The sequence below is a fragment of the Podospora pseudopauciseta genome (assembly GCF_035222475.1).
Source record: "Podospora pseudopauciseta strain CBS 411.78 chromosome 7 map unlocalized CBS411.78m_7, whole genome shotgun sequence".
NCBI classification, from domain to species: Eukaryota; Fungi; Ascomycota; class Sordariomycetes; order Sordariales; family Podosporaceae; genus Podospora; species Podospora pseudopauciseta.
The window spans coordinates 2,227,035-2,248,458 of record NW_026946667.1 but is presented as its reverse complement, the minus strand read 5'-3'; the positions used below and the strand labels follow the sequence as shown (position 1 = coordinate 2,248,458).

Here is a 21,424-nt window from a genome sequence, read left to right as displayed (position 1 = left end):
GTGTTTGCGATGTGAAATTGTGTCTTGCCATGGGGATGTTTTGAAGGAGAGTTATAAAAGTGATCTTCAATATGGGAAAACCGTTTTGAGAGAGTGGATTTTCTGCAAGTCGAATGACGCAGTTTACGTACCCATTTTATGCAGGTACCGCTTTTTTAGTCTGCTTTCCTAATGTATGTATGTATGTATGTATGTGCGTCTTTGTTAAACGAACGGGGGAGACAACTCATCACGCATATCCGCCAGCCATCGGTTTGACATTGTTTGGCAACCAGCAAATCGGGACACGATGGCAGAGCAGCAGGTTACCGAAAGTACGGCCACGACGACCCGACTGCCGAGGGTGACGATACAGTTTTGTACGCAGTGCAAGTGGATGTTGAGGGCTGCTTATGTGAGTTCTTTTTTTCATTGCATCGTCTCGAACCGTTTTTGTCGGTTGAACTTGGGAGAACTATTTCCTAAACGCCCCCTGTGTTTTGCTGTCCAGATCCAGCTCTTCTTTCAAATTCAGGGAGTTGATCTGCTTTTTTTCTTCTTCTTCTGCACCTCATACTATTATATCGCCTGGCACAGTTCATTCTCCGCCGATGTATACCACACCAGCACTTCGCCACTCCTCACCCCTCCCAATAGATTCGCTAGCCTTCAACTAACACAACAACCCCTCAAAGTTCGCCCAAGAGCTCCTATCAACCTTCTCAACCTCCCTAGGCGAAGTTGCCCTCCAGCCGTCAACCGGAGGTGTATTCGTCGTCGAGATCACCACCTCTTCTCCTGCTACTACTACTGAAGCCGGGAGTAGCGATCAAGTCAAGCTTCTGACGAAAATCCTCTGGGACAGGAAGACCGACGGTGGATTCCCCGAAACAAAAGAGCTCAAGAGACGCGTGAGGGACGTTATCGATCCCAGGAGGGGTTTGGGGCACGTGGACAGGGATTATTCCAAGCCCAAATCTGGTGAGGGAGAGGACAAGAGAGAGGAGGGGGTAGAGAAGGGGAAAGAAGAAAAGAAAGTCGAGGAGGGAAAGGTGTGTACCATTGAGGGGAAGGAGAATTGTGAGGATTGTCAGTAGGTGGTGGTAGTTATCAGTTATTCTTGGAATATAGTCCCTTAAATGAACACTAGTCACCAATCATCTAGTAAAAAGAGGCTGGGCCGTAGCATGTCTACTACATTGAAGGGAATGGCTTTGATTATGATCAAAACTGATTTGTTGTTGATTCATATAACGCTCTGGCTCTTCAAGATAAATGATACCTACCTTACAGACCCACCCTTCGCTGCGCACATTTCTCTCTATAGTATATCTATCGATATTACCCCTAGAAAGGGTGTCAAACCGCTTTTGTTGTAGAAAACATAACCGAAACTTTTTGATACCATCATAGACCCCATGCCATGCCTAGCACAATATATCCGTCACCCCCAAAAGAAACAATACATACGTCGCTATAACACAACAAGAAACCGACCTGTGCCAAACATAAAAAAACTGGTATCTCTAATTTAAACCCCCAAACGCCTTCCCATGACCATGCCCTCCGAAATCAGCAAACTACAAACCAGCCCAGTCTCCCTAATACTGACCATGGCCAAGCAGTTCGTTCATCACATTCCAATCGGCGTTGGCGTGGGTGTCCCCTCCGAGCATATTCGCCAAAGCAGGATAAAAGTTGGGATCTAGATCCTGCTGTTGCTGCTGTTGCTGATCATCTGGCCCCTGAAGCCGCATGTCCATTGTCGAAGCCTGCAGCTCCGGATCAAGTGCAAGACCGTGAGGCGCATCCCCAGTCAGATCTGGGATCCCCGGCTCGTTCTTAAGATCGTTGAGAATATGGTCCTGGTTGCCGTACCTGTTAGTCGGAGCGACGTAGGCGCTGTGGGCGGTGAGAATATGGCCTTGATCGCCATACCCAGCATCAGGCACGACAAGCATGTGGTCCTGGTTTCCATATCCGTCTTGAGGGGCAGAAAGAATAAAATCTCGGGGCTCATATCCTGCCTCGACGGCAACATTGGGCTGCGCTTGTTGAGCATATCCATCATCGATGCTTGAAGCCTGTCTCTGATGAGCTTCCAAATGCTTGTTAAGATCCGCATATCTGATGAACCTCGCTTCGCACCCAAGTACACTGCAGGCAAGCTTCTTCTTGTCGACTGCCGCCGTCATCTCGTCCACCTCGTCCGGTCCGTCAAAGTTCAGGGTGATGGTTCTCTCCGGACGCTTCCTTCCTAGGTGAACAAATCGGATGTGCTCCTCAAGCTTGAGCTTGCTAACAAACGGAGCCTTGCAACCCTCCTCTTGCCAGTTCCAATCCGCGATATCGGGCGTGTTGAAAGTGTTGACCTCACCACAGACAAACTTCTTGCCTTCGTGCGCACTTCGGTAGTGCGTCATCATGTTGGACTTTCGGGTGAACATGCTCTCGCACCCTGGCCAGTTGCAAGGCACATCCTTTCTCTCCTCGACCGATTTTCCAGAGTGCATATTCTCCATGTGCTCCTCCAGTTGAAACTGCCGGCCGATCTTCTTGTCGCAGAAAGGACACGCTCGGTGCTCGGTTCTGGCATGAGTCTTGAGCATATTCAGCGTCGTAAACCCAACCCTTTTCTCTTCACCATCCTCGTCCGTGTCCTTGGCGCACTCGTCGCACCAAAACCGTAGTTGCCCATGCTCGCGCTCCGTGTGACGCCGGAGAGCACCGGCGCTGTCGAAGCCCTCTTGGCAACCGTCTTGCAGACAAGGGAAACCGGCCTGGTTGAGGTGCCTGGTCCGAATGTGCCGCTGCAGAGTCTCACGCTTCCGGAAGCTCTCACTGCAACCCTCATAGTCTCGGCATCGAAATCGCTCGGCACCTTCATGAACGGCAGCATGCCTCTTGAGTCTCGTATTGGTGACGAAAGCTTTGCCGCATCCTTCGACGTAGCAGACGTAGTTCTTCTCGTGGGTGTGGGAACCCTTGATGTGTTGCGTCAGGTGTTTCTCTTCGAGGTAGGATTTGTCGCATCCTTCATAGGTGCAGCGGTGGATTCGATCGCCAGTGTGACTTCGAAGATGAGACACCAGGCGAGCAGGTCGGTTGAAGCTCTTGTCGCAGCCAGGGAAAGTGCACTTGATCGTCTTCATATCGGAGGGGAACTTGCGGCCTCGGCGGGAGGTAGAGATCGAGGTTGCCCCAACGGTATTGGTGTCGCCTGGGGGAGAGGCAGTATCAGAAGCAGCATCGTTGCCATCGTAAATGGAGGTGGATTCTGCAGTTTCTTGCTCCGGGCTGCCCTTGTCGAGCTTCTGGTCGGCCAGGTCGAGTTGCTGGCGCTTGGTCGAGTCTGCCGACTCGCCGCCTTTATCAGCCTTTCGCTTCATGGCTCTTGTTGCTCTGGCAGACATGACTGGCCAGAGCAAGCAAAGAGGGTGGGTGACGGGGGTCTTGAGGTCAAGGACCAGTTCGTTGCAAGAACAAGGTTCAGCTCAATGCGATAACGTCGATATCGAACTTTTTTGTAGGTGCGCCTGAGCTCCCGGCCGGCAAAGCAGCTAGACCCACACCCCCCCGCGTCACCAACCAGTCGCGGTGAATGGTCAGCCTTGCGCATTGCGCAGGGGCCCACTTAAATAATTTTACGATCCCTCCTTCAGCCGCCTGCCAGACTTGCTTCACCCAGTTCAACGCAACATCCATTTCATCGCCGCAACAAAACCGATATTGTTGCCCATCACCACTACGCATATCCTCACACCCAGTCTCTCTCGGATCGTATCATTCCATCAGATCAACAACATGTCTGACTTTGGCGACGACGACCGCGATCCCATGTGCGCGCCTCCCCGAGTTTTCTGCTTTGCTTCTGCTTCTTTCTACCGAGGAAAGGCCACTCGCTGACTGATTGATACAGCGCCGATGAGCCCGCCTTCGAGGAGGACCCCGATGAGTACTACGAGCCAGTGGAAGATGACGAAGCCGACAACCGCCCCGTTGGCGATGACGAAGACCCAAACCAAGTAGTCAACTCTGGCGACCCCAACGCGGCCGCCAACCACGGCAAGGGCACTGAGAAGTCGCACAAGGACAAGAAGATTCCCAACGACCAGCGCAAGACAACACCATATATGACCAAGTATGAGAAGGCGCGCATTCTCGGCACAAGAGCTCTCCAGATCAGGTGAGTCGCGTTGGTTGTAGTATTTGAGAATGATGCCTGGGGATTAACGGCAACCAACAGCATGAATGCGCCTGTGCTGGTTGACCTTGAGGGTGAGACGGATCCCCTGCAGATTGCCATCAAAGAGCTCAGGGAAAAGAAGATTCCCCTCATTGTGCGCCGGTACATGCCTGATGGAACGTGAGTTTTTCGCCAGCTTAGCGGTCTGAGCTATCATCCACTGACATGCTTTTTAGGTACGAGGACTGGACCTGCGAGGAACTCATGCAATGATTAATTCACGTTTATACGAGCACATACAACAAGAATGAGAAAAACCAAAACTGCATTAGCGACGGCGTTGGGGTATTTTGCCATTGGTGCGTTGGATTAGACAGAATGGGCTAGGTGCGTCGTGGCGGTTGTTTTGGCTGTTTGCGCGAGTCTTCTCTGCGGTAGTCACAGGACTCGACAGTTTCACAGACAGGCAAACACGCGCCGCGGTGGAAGGGCAGCATATTTGAGAGCTACATAATTTGAGAGCAGACGGAATCAAACTGCCGATGTCTCTATTTGCGGTAGCAGCTGGGCTCGACCAAGGAAGCGTTTAAGTGGATAGGTTGGTCTGTTCAAGCTGAAAGAGGTCTGGACGAACTGAATCTTCGCTTCTCGCGCTCATTCTAGTCTTCATTCGCCATCACTTTACTAGAGGCTTAGGGTGCCTATGAGCATCAATCATTCTCACAAGGATGACAGAAAGTATCTCGCGATCTTCAAATTCGAAGGAAGACGAGCTCTTCTTGTGGAGAGTTTGATACTTGGCAAGCACAGCGAGCCAATACCACTATTGCAGAAGATATCACAATGCATATTGCCCGCCGAAATTCTGTCTATTGTGTATCCTCTTTTAAAGCCTTTAGCTGTGTGTCATCCTCTCAACAGATATCTGCATTTGCATTCTCGATCATCTTCCTGTGGCTCGGGTGCATGCTAGTCAAGCTTCTCATCTTACGACAAGTTGACAACCGTCCCCAAACCAAGCCTCTTTCCAGCTTCCCACAACCTTTAAGCCACAACCCTCTCATGCCCACCCACCTACCTCCACATTCTTGACTCCCACAAAGCCCCACAAAGACAACCCACAGTGAGAGGCTTTGAAAAACCCTCTTTCCACACCGGCCAGACATCAAATTCAGGTAAAATACCTCACCGGGTGACTAGTCTAGTGGTCAGGACGCTTCGTTGTGGTTTGTTTGGGAGACAAACATCACATACGATTCCGAAGAAACCCCGGTTCGATTCCGGGGTCGCCCATTTCTCTTTTCGACTTTTTTTTTTTTTTTCCTTACCTGGTAAGTTTAGATTCAAATTGGAACCTTGCCCCCCGGTTCCGTCCATGGGGGATTTGATTTCTCTTTTACAACTCGAGAGCCCCTTTTGAACCAGAAGTACATTGCTGAATAAAGTGGACATGATTCAGCTGAGAAGTATGTTCCGTGTCGGAAGTAGACATCGAGCGAGAATTTTGACAAAAAGGGAATTTGCTCACATATTCTTTGCAGCCCAATATGTAGGATAGTGTAACATTGGGTTGGAATCATGTGGAGAGAAGAAGAAGAAGAAGAAGATGAAAGAGATCTAGACCACAGAAACGAAAGACGGAGAGCAAAAGAAGGAGCGAAAGATCTCCGGAAGGAAAGAGGTGATGTTTGTGAGTCTGGTTTTGGGCTGAGGGGGGAGGGAGGAAAGAAGAACGGGGAGAAGGGGTGGGGGGGGGGGTTGGATACGAGCCCTCCTTATTGTGAGTGTTGTGTTGGGAGGTGGATAACTAACCTGTTTGGTGGTAAAGGGAGAGGAGTAGCAGCAAACGCGTGGTAGTAGTGACAGCAGTATTTTCTTTGCTGATGATGAAAGATGTGTCGTGGTGTGGCTGGTTTGTGGCTGCTGTTGAGCATAAAACTAGGAAAAAGTTCGGCGGCTGCTTTTGTCAGTAGTGAGTCTGGTGAACTGAGGGTATCATGAAAATTGATTTAGCTCTTTTAAGGGGTCTCAATATATGGAATGCAGTCAGTCTCATTATAAGTTGCTGCTTTGTGTGTTTTGGTTACACATGGAGATGGTAGTCTGTGTAACTGACATCGACTTTTTTTGTCGTACCCGAGGAGATAAGCTCTCTGCTTCTGACGAGTCATCAATTTGGAACTCTGGGGAACAATTTCCTGTGTAATGTTACTGGGCAAGGTGGGTTGTCTGGTGTATCGTGAATATTCCGTGACACAGGGCGGCTTGTGCACTTCTTTCTGAGAAGTCAACATCCCCCGTGTTACGTAGCCTGGGTTGATTTTGTCGATATAGGTACCCGGCCGAGATGGGCAATCCTGAGGCTATGATACCCTCCCCAACCTATCCACTGCAAAAGAGGCTGTTCTAGCGCTTACTCCTACATCAGTCCATGATCACGACTTCAGTTTGCCTTGCCATCATCATAATGGGCCCTGTCGCAGCAAGGTGGCGCTGGTTGCCTTGGCTATGCCGTGTAGATTTTCAAGGGTAGCTGCATGACCCCAATTATCAGCGATGTTGATGTGATCTCGTGGATACCATGACTGCATAGAGAAGCAAACCAGGCCGGCAATTGCCTGCCGCGGGTATGTTTTTTCCACAGATATCGTTGTGTTGGTCCTACGTAAAGGGTTTCAGCGTGATTGTCAAAATGACACTGATCGCTCTCTGATCAGCAATCCAACGGCTCCAGCATGACATATACCCGTCGAGAGACCATTTGCTGCGAGTAGCCGAACAGGGAAAATATTTGTGGAGTTTCTACCCCAGAGAGAAAATGAAGAGGAAAAAGAACGGTATGGACTTGATTGGCGCGATGTACTACCGATCGGGTTACATACAGAAACGCTCGCCTGTCTATCCTCGACTTGGGCGGAGTGATTGGGTAAGAGAGTGGAAGGCAGACGGGATGATCATGTGACTTATGGTCTGGTCTGGAACCTTTTTCAATCAGAAATGGATCATTGCTATGACAGCATCGTTGGAGGGGCAGAAATGGGCGGGCAGGAAACGAGGGGCAGAGGGGAGAACCCCGCCTTGGCCGACAGTGTGTGGGTGGTGCTCAACGCAACGCCCAACAGAAGTCTATTGCGGCAAATGAGGGGGATCACAAGAGGGGCAGGTGTCCCGGTGCTCTGGTGCTCTGGTGCTCTATCCGGTCGAAAGGGGGGGACAAGGTCATCTTAGCTCTCTCTGGTGGGAAACCCCTTCATGGGAATCCGGTCTTGTTCTTAATTCGTAACGTCTCTTCACCGAAAGGAAACACAGTGGATGGTGCCCGGTGAGTCACGAGTAGCCTCTTGGTGGAAGCTGGGTGCTGCACCTGTACGATTGGATATGTAAGCCATGTAGAAGCACCCAGTAGCACCCAGTAGCACCCAACCAGGTCCAACGCCACCACTACCACCTGCTCTGGACTTACAGATAGGAATATTCGGCCAGAAGGGGCTCGGCTAAGGTAGTCTGCGAGAGGTCTCGCTCGGTGCTGGCTCTAGTTGCTATGGTGTGAAACCAGAATAGGGGGAAGCATGTTTCCATGAGGGGGGTGAGGTAGATGATTGCCATGTTAGGGGAGATGTCGGCGAAGGGAAGAGTGACAGCGAATCAGAAGGGATCCCACGACTAAGGCAAGCGGCAACGCGCTCAAAGGCACAAACTTGATACCTTTGGACCACCTGGCCTGGGAATCCCCTGGGGCGCAGTCCAGGAGACCCGGCGCCAAGTCTAGGTCTGCGTGGGAGACCTCCAAACTCGAGTTGGTCGAGGCCCGGCCCCCACCAGCACCTGGTTGTATAAGCAGGCAGGTTAAAGAGCCGATGAGGATTGAAGGGCAAGGACAAAGAGCTTCACAAAGCACCTGGGCCTGTCGTATATCCGTAGAGACGTGCTCGGAAACAGCGAAGCGAAGCCCAGTCGTTTTCTTCTTGGGTTGTTTGGCTACCGTCATAGCGTCGTGTTGAACAGCCATGAGAAACGGGAAACTGGGCACGAGTGCTTGGTACACGAGGCTACTATACAAAAGAGGCGTCGGCGGTGAGATAAGACGGAGGACGGCCAACTGCTGGGGACCAGAGACCAGAAAAAGAGAACAGAAAGGATAGAATAGACAACCATAGGTAGCTCGGCCCTTTTGGGGAGAAATATCAGGCCTCGCCGCCGTGGGGTATTTGGCAGGCAAAAGTAGCACTGCTTGGGGGGAGGTCAAAGAAGATCCGTTTTAGATTGCCAAGAGCGAAATGGGCAGGGAGGAGAGGTCGAGGGGTTGATATCCACAGCCAATCCCGGCTCAGGAGTCGACAATGCATCTAGTAGGGTAGACGGACTAACACTTGGGCACTGGTCTGCGGGCGATTATTGTTAGCAGATGACGCGCTTCTCCCTGTCCTGCAGTATAATTTTTCGCGGGTAGTGGATGGAGCGCCCCAGTTGTCGGACAGTCAGTGTGTGCCCCCCCGTGGTCTCCTCCTCCAAAAAGTCTCAAACAAACTTGCCAACTCTGAATTTTTCCGACCTATATCCCAACCCACGGGTCCATTCGTCAACACATCAACACACAGAGACGGGCTTAAACCACGGCGACACGATTGTGATCACACAGAAAACTGCGCAGTTGACGATAACAGCCTCTATCTGACATCAAGACACCGCCCGCGAATTCCTGCCGACGGAGCATCATTTGCACCACCCGCAGAAGAGCAGAGCGCAGAGCAGAGCAGGCCAGAGCCCATCCCGTTCCCATTCCCGACCGTGGCAGCCTCTCATCACCCTCCCGTCCCCCGAACACCCTCACTTTCTCGACCAAGACGACCGGCCCAGCCGACCCTTTGCCTCCTCCCTCTTAACAAGACGATAACAAAGCGGCCATCCTGCTGCTGACCCCATAGCGATCTACCCAGCGACACGTGATTTACTTTTTTGCAGTTCAGGTTTACTCCGTTGACGACGCAGCACCTGCTCTCCGCGGTCGCCCTCGCTGAAAGTTGTCCGCTGCAATCCCGCCAGACCCGGTGACGACAACCCACTTTCGCCATCTAACGGCCAAGGTACCAAAAAAAATAAAAAATAGAACCTCTGCAAATACCAAACACCCCCCAAAAAAGCAGAGAAACACGAAGGGGCTCTCTCCCCCCGAATCTCCCTCTCCCGTCACAGCCACTCGTTGCTGAGATCGCTTCTGTTTTGCAGCGTAATAGGTGAGTCGCTGCTGCTTTCCACAAACACTACTAGCACAAAGCAAACCCACGCTTCGATTCGTCGCGCATTCACTCTTCCCTGGCATCTGGCATCTGGCATCTGGCCTGCAAGAGACCCGCTCCGCGACTTTTCATCCCAAGTTTTGTGTTTCGAGCTTGACTAATTCATCTGTTATTGTCCATTCTCTACAACCAGCTCCCAGAAGTGCATCATCGCTCCGGTTTTCCAGCGCGCTCGCCGTTCTTTTTTCCTGTCCTGTCTCTGACTACCTGGGATCTGCCGGTCACTACCAACAACTCGGTCTTTTTTTTTTTTTTTTGCGTGCGCCAAAGCCGAAGGCTGGTGAGGATTGAGGAATATTTACAATGGCGGACCAACACGAAGTCGACCTTGACTCGATAATCGATCGCCTCCTGGAGGTGCGGGGCAGCCGACCGGGCAAGCAAGTCCAGCTGCTCGAGACCGAGATTCGCTATCTTTGCACCAAGGCTCGCGAGATCTTCATTTCGCAGCCCATCCTTCTTGAGCTTGAAGCTCCCATCAAGGTAAGACCTTTTCCGCTGACGCGTGGTCTGGAGTGGAACACCGTCCTCCCCCAAAATCTTTGCCTTGCGCACCTGGCTAACATTGTCTCGTCCTACGCAGATCTGCGGTGATATTCACGGGCAATACTACGACTTGCTCCGGCTGTTTGAGTACGGTGGATTCCCCCCCGAGGCCAACTACCTCTTCCTCGGTGATTATGTCGACAGAGGCAAGCAGTCCCTGGAGACCATCTGCCTGCTGCTCGCCTACAAGATCAAGTACCCCGAGAACTTCTTCATCCTCCGTGGCAACCACGAGTGTGCCTCCATCAACCGTATCTATGGTTTCTACGACGAGTGCAAGCGTCGCTACAACATCAAGCTCTGGAAGACATTTACCGACTGCTTCAACTGTCTCCCCATTGCCGCCATTATTGACGAGAAGATCTTTACCATGCACGGTGGTCTTAGTCCCGACCTCAACTCTATGGAGCAGATCCGCCGTGTCATGAGACCCACTGATGTAAGTTGTTCTGCGTTTGCTTCTAACCCTGCCGGGCTCGGAATGCCTGAGCCAGATACTAACCGCATGCTTGCAGATTCCCGACTGCGGTCTGCTCTGCGATCTCCTGTGGTCCGACCCAGATAAGGACATCACCGGGTGGAGTGAGAACGATCGTGGTGTTTCGTTCACCTTTGGCCCTGATGTCGTCTCTCGCTTCCTGCAAAAACACGACATGGATCTTATCTGCCGTGCCCATCAGGTTGTCGAGGATGGTTACGAGTTCTTCTCTAAGCGTCAGCTCGTTACGCTATTCAGCGCCCCCAACTACTGCGGCGAGTTCGACAATGCTGGTGCCATGATGAGCGTCGACGAGAGTCTTCTTTGCTCATTCCAGGTGTGTATTTGCCCTGCCACAATAACCAGTTTGCATATGGCTAACACCATCTCCAGATTCTCAAACCCGCAGAGAAGAAACAAAAGTATGTTCACGGCCTCGGAGGCGGAAGCAGAACCTCCACCCCCCGGAAAGCTTCCAAATAATTGTCAAGTATTTATACGAACTTTTCTCCCCCATCTTTTAGGTTCGGACGTCGATAAATTTCCCCTACCGCATCGCCAAATCACGAACAACCAAAGTCACTTCCCCTCGTCGGCTTTTTCCACCACCGTCCTCTTCTCCACGAGTCTTTGCCCATCACCCAGGCACCCAGCCTCGTCTCTCTCACCGTTTCTTTCGACCGCTTCCTCCGCATCTTATATCGGGCCACGGCTTTCACACATTAGGCTGCCCACTCCCCATCGCCACCATCGTCCATCGACTACCGAGCGAACAGAAAAAAAAACATTAATCTCTGTGTAAAATGGGTTCAGAAAGGGGCAACTGCAAAACTTTTTGGGAGGGGGACGAATAACGACTTTCATTGTCACGCCTCATAATGATGGGAAAGGTATAGATAAGCGGGTCTCCATTCATGTTAGGTTCAGGGAAAGGGAAGGGAGGGGTTGGGGAATTATCAAGTTGTTGTCTTCTTCTCTCTTCTGTTCTTTAATTGCAGTGAACAACGTCAGGGGAGGGGGGAACTGCTTTTTGGTTTCTCTTCCTTCTCTATTTTCCTTGTCTCTGGGCTTGGCTGCCCAATGCTGCCGAATCTATCATTTTTTTCTCTACCCAGGGGTTGTCGTTGTTCGTTCACCTTTTTATTAGTCTACTTTTGTTGGTAGGCCGCCAGTTTTCAGATCCAGTCAGTCGCACACACACACAAAACACCCGTTCGGTTTTTTCCACATGACGAGAAAAGGTTGTTGGGGGGGTTGTGGTAGGAGAATGGGGTGGGAATGCTGTATGACGCCTGTACAATTTCAGCACAAGCAAAACTTTTTCTTGTCACTTTATTCCTGCAGCCTGCATTGATCCTTGTGACCTTGATCATGACTCCATGTTGGGGTTGGAGGGACACAACGAACCAGAGAGGGAAATGAGCGGGACGAGGGGTTGGATGTTGTAATATGACTCTTTTAGGAGTTCCAAGGCTTGATAAGCGTGGAAAATGGGGGTGGGGAATGGGAGGTGTAAAGAAGTGAAGAAGTGTGTGTATGATAGTTTTGGAGGCGAGGTATAAGAGGGTAATGGGGGGGATGAGAGGTGGGGGTGGTTGTTGGTTTCTGTTTGTGTTATGTTCTTTTTTTGTTGTTGTCTTGTCTGTTTATGGAGGATTGGTGGTTCAAAGCCGGGAGTATGAGAAGGAAGGCAGGGGGCCGTTGTTGTTTTTCCGTAGTAAGGGTGTGTGTGTGTGGTATAGTTTATGTCAACTTACACTGTCTGCTATTACTTTGGGTTGGAGCTGATGTGATTGAGTGTCTAAGGCTAAGGAGAGTGCATGTGTCCCGTGCTAAGTAAGTTCCATCTCTATTGCTGATGGCTTCAGGTAGAGTCTTGAAGTCCAGCTAACAAGGACATGTTATTAACTCGACGGGGTAGCACTGGCTGGTGTTATGTAAATGCTTGTGGGAAGGAATCCGGTAAGATGTGTCCGAGCCGGGCCGGCCGGGTGGCGAACGACAAACCACATAAAACACGAGATCGGATGGATGACTCTTTGAGCGGAGTCGAGACGGAGGCTAGATATTGTCGATTTGAGTCCTGCTTCTTGCTCGATCTGACAAAGTAGAATCTATTTTCTGCCATCACAACTACTCATCTCATGTCCCCACTCCAAGCGCGAAGCGCACACCTTAGGTAAAGTTTATCAGTTAAATTTCGAAAAAAAAAAGTGAAGAAGAAAAAGTGTGAAAGATACCTAAGCCAGTGTGAATGAATGTATCATTGTTGAAGACCAAAGCAACAAAGATTAAGAAGAAGAAAATAAAAATGTAAAGCGAAGATGTTGTACCCTTTCTGTACCTAACTGGAACAGAAACCAGTCTCCTTTTTTCCTCAACCACTAACCCGAAGGACGCGAGAGGGCGGGATTCTGACGGAGAGGCGGGGGTTTGTTTCCCTCCTTGGATGTTTGTCGTATACGGAAATTCTTTGTTGGTTGGTTGAGGGAAACCTTGGCTACTTTGGCTGTGGGAGGGAAAGGGAAGGAGGTATATATTGTGTAAAGGTAGGCGAACTTGTTGGTGTAAGCTGGGACGGAAGAGGGTGTGTTTGCTGGAAGGGGGCTTGTCATAATGGTTGGATAGATGGCTGCATGGATGGTGTAGAAGTTTGACTTGTGAAAAAGAGGGTGGATTTGGGTTTGTTTAGATTGTAAATAATATCCATGTACAGAAGAACTCCCTAAAGTGGTACGTATGATAGTAAGTTATAGTCCTTTCCGTTACAGCACTGTTAACATCACCCAACAATCCTCCCATTCACATCGGCCTATATCCCCGTTCATGTTCCCCCTAATTACCAAAACCAAGACGCCACAAAGATATCCCGCTCAGATCTATCAACAATAACCGCCCCTCCCCGGTGTCTCCCAAGACATCCCTAACCTCTTCATACTCCCCCCAATCCCAGGAAAAAGGTTTAAACCTCCTAGCACCCACAGCCAACTCAACCTCAGAGGGATCAGCCACGCCCTGTACCCAGGGATCGCCCACAGACATAGCGGCTCACCCGCTCGTCCCAACGGAGGTGGCCTCCAAAGGGGTAAAAGATTGTCCAGCAGGTTAGACATTGGGCCATATCATTACATATTGCCGTACACGTGTGGTTTTGATAGTCTCTCAAGTGGGAAAAGTCTTTCGAGCAGGTTAGACACCGGACCACATCTACTGCCGCACCCACGATTGAATTGGTTGCCGTGGTTGTCGGTGTCATGATTGGTGTGGTTGGCACGGTGGAAGTTGGGGTGGCGAAAGGGTCGGAGGCAGCAAGAGTCGTGACCAAGGCCTCCAGTTCTTCCACACGGACTTTAAGATTGGGGATTGTGGATTGCTGCGTATCAGCCGTGGTGTTCTTGTCCCGGGAGGTGGAGGAGGAACTGCCATTTTCCGATGCGGAGGAAGTAACGTTGGCGAGAGCCTGGGAGAGCGAGGTTAACGTGGTATATGACCTCTGAAGCTCGGCTTCCAATAATTCGGCCCTGGCTTGCGAGTAACTCGACTCTTTCTCTAAGCTTTGGATTCTCTCCTCTTTCTCCTTAAGTCGTAGAAGAGCCACATGGGCAAATTGAACCCAGTACCTGAAACGGAGATACCAAAATGGTCCTGGTGGCTCGCCTGGTGTTCCGGCTAGGCGGCAAGCTTCGTTGACGTGATCGTTGCATCGTGTTGTGAGCTTGGGGATGTCATCGAGATCGGAGGTTTGGAAGTCTTCCATGTTGGTGGGAAGTTGACACGACGGATTGGAACGAGGTCGGATCTGTTGCTGAGATGGATCGCTGTCAATGGAAGGAAGATGTTTAAATAAAAGAGAGTGGTAATGTGCCGAAAGATTTGACGTGGCGCCCCTTCTACCTTTCAGGGTTTGTAACATGCTATCCGTAAGAAACTTTATCTCGGGTTTAGACTTCCAGTCAGGCGCCTGGGTGAGAGAGTGGGTTGTGGCTGGGTGAGGAAACTCAACCTTGACACAGTCAAACTCTCATTCTATGTGGCTGAAGCTAGCCCTGCCTTGAGACATCACTTCATACAGGGTCAGTAAAGCAATCATGTGCGTACTCTCGGCAGAACAATCTCTCGACCACAAAGCATAAAGAGGTACACCCTGCCTAATAATGTAGCACTCGATGGAACCCAATGCCCGACTCTCATGGACACACTCAAGTTGTAGAGTGCATATGTGATCAATTCGCTTGGTTTAAACATTATGATACAAATACGAATCCCCACTAGTCCTTTGTCCTTCCTCTCCACCCGGCCCCTTTCCTATCTCGCTCTGGTATAATGCCCCCGGTTCTGTTCCATCCGCAGACTCTCCTCCTGACTAGGAAGCGGTGCTCGTCTTCGGCCGCCCGCCTCACGATCCCCATGACCGCCGTCACCAAAATTCTGGGTCGCAGCTTGAGCAGCCAGATGGGGCGGCGGAGGAGGGAAACCAGGTGGCAGAGGAAACCCTGGAGGCGGAATGAGGCCAGGCGGAAGCATCCCTGGCGGGGGAGGCGGGATACCACCCGAGCCGGGAGGTGGTGGCGGTGGAATACCAGCCTTCTTCATCATCTCGGCAATGGCAGCGAAATCGGGAGGATTCTTGGGATCGATTCCGGGGAGCGGAGGCGGTGGGAGTCCTGGTAACGGGAAGGGTAAGTTGGGTGGAACACCGGCACCTCTTCCGGCAAGACCAGGTGGCGGTGGAGGACCTAGGCCGGGCAGAGCTGAAACTCCTTGCATGGGCAGGCCTGGAATGTTGCCGAACCCAGGAATGCCAGGTGGCTTGATGGGCATCTTTTGGTCGACAAGGCCGTCCATCTCATCCTCCATTTCCTGTTCTTCTTCGACTTGACGCATATGACGGTTCCCACGGCGATCCCATGTGCCTTGGGCCTCAGCGGCGGCTTCGCCAATGTGGTAGCGATCGTTGAATTCAGTTTCGCCCGGTCGAGAGCGGGTCCAAAAACGGGTGATGCGGTCGTTGGAGCCCGATGCTAGAATGTGGCCAAGCGGATGCCAGTCGAGCGACCAGATAGCAAAGTCGTGAGCATAGGGTACCTTGTGGGCAGGGTAAATAGTCTGGGCAGGGCATGACTGAGGATCGGGGCTGTCGTATACGGCAATGGAGGGCGCGTGGCCCGGAGGGGTGTTGGGCTCGTCGAGCAAGTAGTGAAAGAGCGAACCTTCGGCGCCGCCAGTGCTGAGAAGATTTGGGTGGATGGGATGCCATGTCAGGGTGGATATATCCTTCTCGTGACCGCGGAGGAGGACAATATCTCTCATCATGCGCAGGTCGAACACACGAGCAGTTTGGTCTCGGGCAGACGTGGCGAGGCATTGGCCTCGTACCTTCTCAAAGGAAGTCTTTGTGATGGTGTTCTTGTGGCCATGGAGTGTGGTCAGGCAGCGACCTGTTCTTGGATCCCAGAGCTTGACGAGATGGTCCTTTGATCCCGACACAATCAGTCCCTTTGTGGGATGCCAGTCGCAACTCTTTGCATCCCATCCATGACCCGTCAGTGTCTGTTCAGAAGCGGCAGCAGCAAAGTCGAAAATCTTGAGAGTAGAGTCGTCCGAGGCGGTCACAAACTTGGTGTCGTTCGGGCTAAAGGCAAGATCTCGAACAGGATCTTGATGAGCGCGGAAACTCTCCAAGTTGTTGAAATTGGGTTGCCAATATTTGATCATGCCGTCGTGATCAGCAGACACAAGCCAATCGTCGCTATGGGAGTAGGCTAAGGCGCGGATAGCAGAGTCGTGAGCCTGCATGATGGTTTCGAAGTTGAAACCTGTGCCATTCCAAAGCGTGAACTCGCCACTGCTAGAGGCCGTCAAAAGTCTTCTGCCTTCTGGCGTCCATCTCACCACGTTGACGGGATGTTTGATCTTGTTGAGGGAGGAGTGAAGGTGCTTGGTTGGCACCGTGTCAGCTGGATTCGATCTTCTGGCAATGGGTGGAAGCATCTGTCGAGGAATTAGCATTGATTATTGCACCGGAAACAAGAGTGGAAGTACTTACATCGACAATATAGCTAGCACTCGGTCTCTCAACCTCACCACGGTAGGAACCCTGGTATCCCGGCCGGCGGTTTCTCATCCAGTGGACAATGGTGGCACCATAGTCGGTTACAGGACCTGGGGGGGGGGGAAGGAGGTTCTGTTAGCTTTTTGGCCCGTTTCTGTTTCTGTTTTTGTCGAGTCATCTTGGTGATCAATGTTGTCGATGTATCAGGATGTATCAGGGGTGGGGGAAGTCGCAAACAGAACTTAGAGTCGCAGCAATAAAGCGAAAACTTACGTCGACCTCGAGCTCTCGGCGGCATAGGACCATCGTGGCCGCCCCCGCCGAAGCCCTTCTCGCCATGGTCTCTGCCCTCGTATGCCATGGCAATGGCAATATCAATATGGCCGGGATCGAATTCGATGAGACTCGGCAATGATTGAGACCAGTACCTGTATCGATCTGTACAAGACCTTGGTGATAAGCTGGGTAAGATTTCTGTCGAGATTTATACTATGATGGCTAATCTCATGGGATTGGGTATAGTGACGACGTTGGGACAAGCAACAAGTCGAGCTAGTGTTTTTGGGTGCAATTTGTGAATTGTCTATAAAGTAACAGCTCTCTGAAGCTTCTGGCTTTGTCGCGTCCCATGGTGGGCGCGAAGCAATTAACATGTGGACCGTGCACGAAGCAAGTGTGGATGCCACAGTGTGGTGGTAATATAGACACGGTGCATCTCCTTGCCCTGGTGGAGCAGGCTGGCATGCGCCAAGACAGCACCCCCCCTGCCATGATATGCCCCACCGTTGTGACGACTGCAGGAATTGCATGTGCAAACCTGAAAGCAGGCCTGCAGCTTTTCACGTTCTTCATCCAATGTCGATGCTGCTTTCGATATTGAACTGCCTGTAAGAGCTTGGCTCACAATGTCTCGTGCTCTTGGTGTACCCTCCAGCAAGATAAGAACTTGGGACTTTAAACAACTACCAGTTGCTTGTTATCTATCTTCACCATCACTGCTTCTCTCGTATAAACGGACACTTTGAGGCTCCCGGCTGCAGCAGCCAACGGTGTTCTGCTGCGGGCCTAGCTACCTTAGCTTTGCTCCCTACCCTGCCCTGCCCTGCCCGTCCTGCCCCTTTGGCCCCTTATTACATACATCAAGCATCGATATCACGTCCTCGCGGCCTGCTTCTGACCCATTCATTCGCTTCCAATTCTCTTCTCCTTCCTCGGCCCTTCCGTGCCATACCGAGGAATTAGTTCCATCGGCATCTCTGCCAAATAAAACCAGCCCAGTGGCGCACCGTTTCTTGGACCCTGACCAGCCAAAAAGCGATTTGATTTGTTATGTCGCCACCACCTTCTTTCAACATTATAACGTTCGCTACTTTTGTTTATTTCACCCACACCATTTTCCATTTTTATTCTTGTTTGTTTCAATCTCATGTCTCAGGCATCATTATCGCCTACCAATGATTCCAAGATGAACACGGCTACAGCGACGGGCACTCGCCTTGATGACCCCGCGAATGGCGTCACTCGCAGAACAGGAGGGGAGGATGGGGGAGTTGTGAAAAAGACGGACCAATTGAATGGCAATTCCAACACGGAAACAACAATTTCAACACCAGAGAAACCGAAACGATCATATCGTAGCAGAAAGTACCGCCATGTCGAAGCTATTCATTCTGAGTCGCAACCCTCATGTCTTAGCCATGACACAACCGAGACACCCAGCTTTTTGGGGTTTCGCAACCTCATGGTGATTGTCCTGGTAGTTGGCAACCTCCGTCTTGTCATTGAAAACATTCAAAAGGTAGCCGGCTCCCTTGGTTTTCACCAACGATTCCCCTACATTCACTGACATAAAACCCCAGTATGGCGTCCTCATCTGCCTCAACTGCCATGACTTCCGCCCCACCGACCTCCAAATCGGCATCTTCCTCTACTTCCTCATCCCATGCCACCTCTTCCTCGCCTACTTCATCGAGCTCGTAGCCGCCCACTCAGCCCGCAGCTCCCTATTCCCAAAACCCAAACCCTCCCCCTCAGGAACCTCCAGTCCCACCGAAGCCCAGCTCTCCAAGTTCCAATCCACCTGGACCCTCATCTGGATCTTCCACGCCCTCAACATCACCACCTGCCTTGTTTTGACGACTTACGTAGTCTGGTACCACGTTCACCACCCCCTCATCGGCACCCTCTCCGAAGTCCACGCCATCATCGTCTGGCTCAAAACCGCCAGCTACGCATTCACCAACCGCGACCTCCGCCACGCCTACCTCCACCCCGTCACTGGTGAACTCGACGCCCTCCCGGAATTATATAGGGAGTGCCCCTACCCCAACAACATCACCTTTACGAATCTAGTCTACTTTTGGTGGGCACCAACCCTGATCTACCAACCCGTCTACCCGCGCACCTCCAAAATCCGCTGGGTGTTTGTGGCCAAACGGCTCGGCGAGGTTGTCTGCCTCTCGGTGTTTATATGGTTCTGCTCCGCGCAGTATGCCGCCCCGGTGTTGATCAACTCGCTCGATAAAATCGCCTCGTTGGATTATTTCAGTATAATCGAACGCCTCCTCAAACTGAGCACCATCTCCCTCGTCATCTGGCTAGCCGGATTTTTTGCATTATTCCAATCCTTCCTCAACGCCCTGGCGGAAATCACAAGGTTTGGGGATAGAAGTTTTTACGAAGCGTGGTGGAATAGTGAGGGGTTGGGGATGTACTGGCGGACGTGGAACAAGCCAGTGTATCAGTTTTTCCGGCGTCACGTCTATTCCCCTATGCGCTCGAGGGGGTACACGCACAAGACTGCGAGCTTTGCGGTTTTTTTCCTGAGTGCGGTTTTGCATGAGTTGCTGGTTGGTGTACCTACTCACAATCTCATCGGTATTTTCCCCCCATCCCCCCTTCCTCCCCATCAAAGGTCGTGATGCTAACGGATAGTAGGTGTCGCCTTTCTGGGCATGTTCTTACAGCTACCTCTCATCCAAATAACCCAACCGCTGGAGAAAAGAAAGTCGTCGAGCGGGAAGCTGCTGGGCAACACCATCTTTTGGGTCTCTTTCACGATATTCGGACAGCCGTTCGCAGCGCTCATGTACTTTTATGCTTGGCAGGCCAAGTACGGGAGCGTGAGCAGGCAGCAGCAGCACCAGAGCGTCCAGGCTGTTTGTCCCGCTCCTCACTGATTTCTTTTTTTCCCGTTATATATAGGGGAGTGATCGTACAAGTTGCTGTTGTATATAGCCGGACAGTAATGACAAGTAGATGGAAATGAGAAAATTCACACGTTTTAATACACTAACCACCACTTTGATCTCAAAAATCATTCTCTTGATTCCTACCCCTACCATAATCTATGATACAACCCCCCCTCTCCCATTTTCCAATCCCAATTCCCCCCCCCCCCAATAACCCAAACCCAACCCAACTCCAAGTCCCAACCAAACCAACCTGTCGACCTCAAGGAACAAAAGGAATCTTGGTCCCCACCCTCCTCCTATAATCAACATACTCCTCCCCAAAAAACCTCACCAGCGCCTCCTCCTCCACCTTGATCCTCCCGCTAAAAAACTTCCACAGCACCGCCGCATACCCAACAAAGCTTACCACGTTCCCCATCGTCAGCTGCGTCCCCAGCGCCCACCAAAAGAACCCAAAGTAGCTCGGGTGTCTGAACGCCGCGTATATCCCGCTCGTCACCAGCACATGGCCCGCGTTCCGCTGGTGCTGCACCAAGTGGTTGAAACTAGGTCCAGCCTGGCACATGGCCACCGTGCGGACCGTCTGTCCAATCACTGTCAAGGCAAAGCCAGCCACACAGACAAGTTTCCCAATGTGAAACGGCGCCCACTGTGCGTTTGGAAAAAACACATTGGCGACGAGGCACTCGAGCGTGGCAAAGGAGTGGGCGATGGCGTAGCCGGGCCAGTTGGCCGTGAGGAGAAAGGACGAGACCTCGGCTGCTCGGGTGTTGTACGCGGCCGTGGTCCAGAATTCGAGAAAGTGAAAGGTGGAGAGGGAAGCGAGAAAAAAGGGCAGGCGCCAGAGCGGGGAGGAGGTGAAGAGGAGGATGTAGAGCGTGCTCGAGATGCCAATCGTGAGGGCTATTCCGAGGCAAAAGGAGCGGACGGCGATCCCGGCGAGGGACTTGGGCTGTCGAGGGTAGTAGAGACGGTCTGGGTTGTTGTAGGCCGGAGCGCTGTCACTTTCAGAGTCAGCTTTGGGATCCTCCTCGGTGGTCTTGGCACGTTCGACAGGATGGATCTTTCTTTGTGAGCTTGTCGAGGAGGTCGTCGAACTACGGCCTGTGACCTTGCGCGGAGATGGCGCCTGGCCGTTGAGCTCGGTCGTGTGAAGGGTTGCGCGCTTGGGTTCCCCCATGGCGTTGATGCAGAGGTCGAGGTGGACAAAGTGGTTGAAACGGGTTGGAGAATATCAGACAATTATAGACTTACCTGTCAGGCACCCATGCTCGGTATGTTCTCTCCATCTGAAAGCGGTGCGGCTCGGAAGATGGCAGCTTGGAAGCCTCGTGCAAACAAAGGCCCTTGCTGTGCGCTTTCTTCTCCTAACCCATTCCCCGGTGTGATTGCTAGTATTGTAGCGCAAGTATTGTTGAACTCGCTGTTGTTTCTCTTCGTCTTTGAGGATTTGGCTGGACCGTCGTCTGTCAAGCTTCTGAGTTTCTGAGTGTCGGATCGCGTCTCTGCCCTGTCAACTGAAGATTTGGGGCGCCGGCAGGCATGTTAGAGCGCCCCCACCATACAGGGGTGGAACCCCGTTATGACGCAATAGCTGGGATCTCTCATGCTGCATAAATCAATGGAGCTGTCTCAACTTCAACGTCCTGAGCACTGAAGCACCTATCCATTGAAACAGGCGCAAGCTTTTCT

The 21,424-nt window shown here is 51.6% G+C and overlaps 8 protein-coding genes across 8 annotated transcripts; 4 read left to right on the top strand and 4 right to left on the bottom strand.

Moving 5' to 3' along the window:
- The first annotated feature begins 198 nt into the window (after nucleotides 1–198).
- Nucleotides 199–1,192, top strand: QC763_709760 (uncharacterized protein). Its single transcript, XM_062915968.1, has 2 exons — nucleotides 199–394; nucleotides 675–1,192. Exons 1-2 carry the CDS (start codon nucleotides 290–292, stop codon nucleotides 1,074–1,076), a joined length of 507 nt encoding a protein of 168 aa, XP_062761978.1. The 5' UTR covers nucleotides 199–289; the 3' UTR covers nucleotides 1,077–1,192.
- Nucleotides 1,193–1,580: 388 nt separating this feature from the next.
- On the bottom strand, nucleotides 1,581–3,392 carry QC763_709750 (uncharacterized protein; the record flags this gene model as incomplete). Its single annotated transcript, XM_062915967.1, has 1 exon — nucleotides 1,581–3,392. One exon carries the CDS (start codon nucleotides 3,390–3,392, stop codon nucleotides 1,581–1,583), a length of 1,812 nt encoding a protein of 603 aa, XP_062761977.1.
- A 181-nt stretch (nucleotides 3,393–3,573) lies between these two features.
- On the top strand, nucleotides 3,574–5,035 carry RPO26 (subunit common to RNA polymerases I, II, and III). Its single transcript, XM_062915966.1, has 4 exons — nucleotides 3,574–3,818; nucleotides 3,899–4,165; nucleotides 4,226–4,345; nucleotides 4,402–5,035. The coding sequence occupies exons 1-4, from the start codon at nucleotides 3,784–3,786 to the stop codon at nucleotides 4,436–4,438; spliced, it is 459 nt and encodes a 152-aa protein (XP_062761976.1). The 5' UTR covers nucleotides 3,574–3,783; the 3' UTR covers nucleotides 4,439–5,035.
- Nucleotides 5,036–5,350: 315 nt separating this feature from the next.
- On the bottom strand, nucleotides 5,351–6,176 carry QC763_709730 (uncharacterized protein; the record flags this gene model as incomplete). Its single annotated transcript, XM_062915965.1, has 2 exons — nucleotides 5,694–6,176; nucleotides 5,351–5,600 (listed from the first exon to the last, which is right to left on the bottom strand). The coding sequence occupies exons 1-2, from the start codon at nucleotides 5,729–5,731 to the stop codon at nucleotides 5,351–5,353; spliced, it is 288 nt and encodes a 95-aa protein (XP_062761975.1). The 5' UTR covers nucleotides 5,732–6,176.
- A 1,296-nt stretch (nucleotides 6,177–7,472) lies between these two features.
- GLC7 (type 1 serine/threonine-protein phosphatase catalytic subunit glc7) lies at nucleotides 7,473–12,575 on the top strand. The gene is made up of 6 exons (XM_062915964.1): nucleotides 7,473–9,399; nucleotides 9,596–9,945; nucleotides 10,046–10,447; nucleotides 10,524–10,823; nucleotides 10,880–12,322; nucleotides 12,408–12,575. The coding sequence occupies exons 2-5, from the start codon at nucleotides 9,766–9,768 to the stop codon at nucleotides 10,967–10,969; spliced, it is 972 nt and encodes a 323-aa protein (XP_062761974.1). The 5' UTR covers nucleotides 7,473–9,399; nucleotides 9,596–9,765; the 3' UTR covers nucleotides 10,970–12,322; nucleotides 12,408–12,575.
- A 2,117-nt stretch (nucleotides 12,576–14,692) lies between these two features.
- PFS2 (pre-mRNA cleavage and polyadenylation factor (CPF) complex subunit) lies at nucleotides 14,693–17,147 on the bottom strand. Its single transcript, XM_062915963.1, has 3 exons — nucleotides 16,812–17,147; nucleotides 16,533–16,648; nucleotides 14,693–16,477 (listed from the first exon to the last, which is right to left on the bottom strand). Exons 1-3 carry the CDS (start codon nucleotides 16,897–16,899, stop codon nucleotides 14,792–14,794), a joined length of 1,890 nt encoding a protein of 629 aa, XP_062761973.1. The 5' UTR covers nucleotides 16,900–17,147; the 3' UTR covers nucleotides 14,693–14,791.
- Nucleotides 17,148–17,444: 297 nt separating this feature from the next.
- QC763_709700 (uncharacterized protein) lies at nucleotides 17,445–19,854 on the top strand. The gene is made up of 3 exons (XM_062915962.1): nucleotides 17,445–18,336; nucleotides 18,398–19,415; nucleotides 19,476–19,854. Exons 1-3 carry the CDS (start codon nucleotides 17,965–17,967, stop codon nucleotides 19,715–19,717), a joined length of 1,632 nt encoding a protein of 543 aa, XP_062761972.1. The 5' UTR covers nucleotides 17,445–17,964; the 3' UTR covers nucleotides 19,718–19,854.
- Nucleotides 19,855–19,971: 117 nt separating this feature from the next.
- Nucleotides 19,972–21,021, bottom strand: STE14 (farnesyl cysteine-carboxyl methyltransferase; the record flags this gene model as incomplete). Its single annotated transcript, XM_062915961.1, has 2 exons — nucleotides 19,972–20,730; nucleotides 20,987–21,021. 2 exons carry the CDS (start codon nucleotides 21,019–21,021, stop codon nucleotides 19,992–19,994), a joined length of 774 nt encoding a protein of 257 aa, XP_062761971.1. The 3' UTR covers nucleotides 19,972–19,991.
- Between the last annotated feature and the right edge of the window lie 403 nt (nucleotides 21,022–21,424).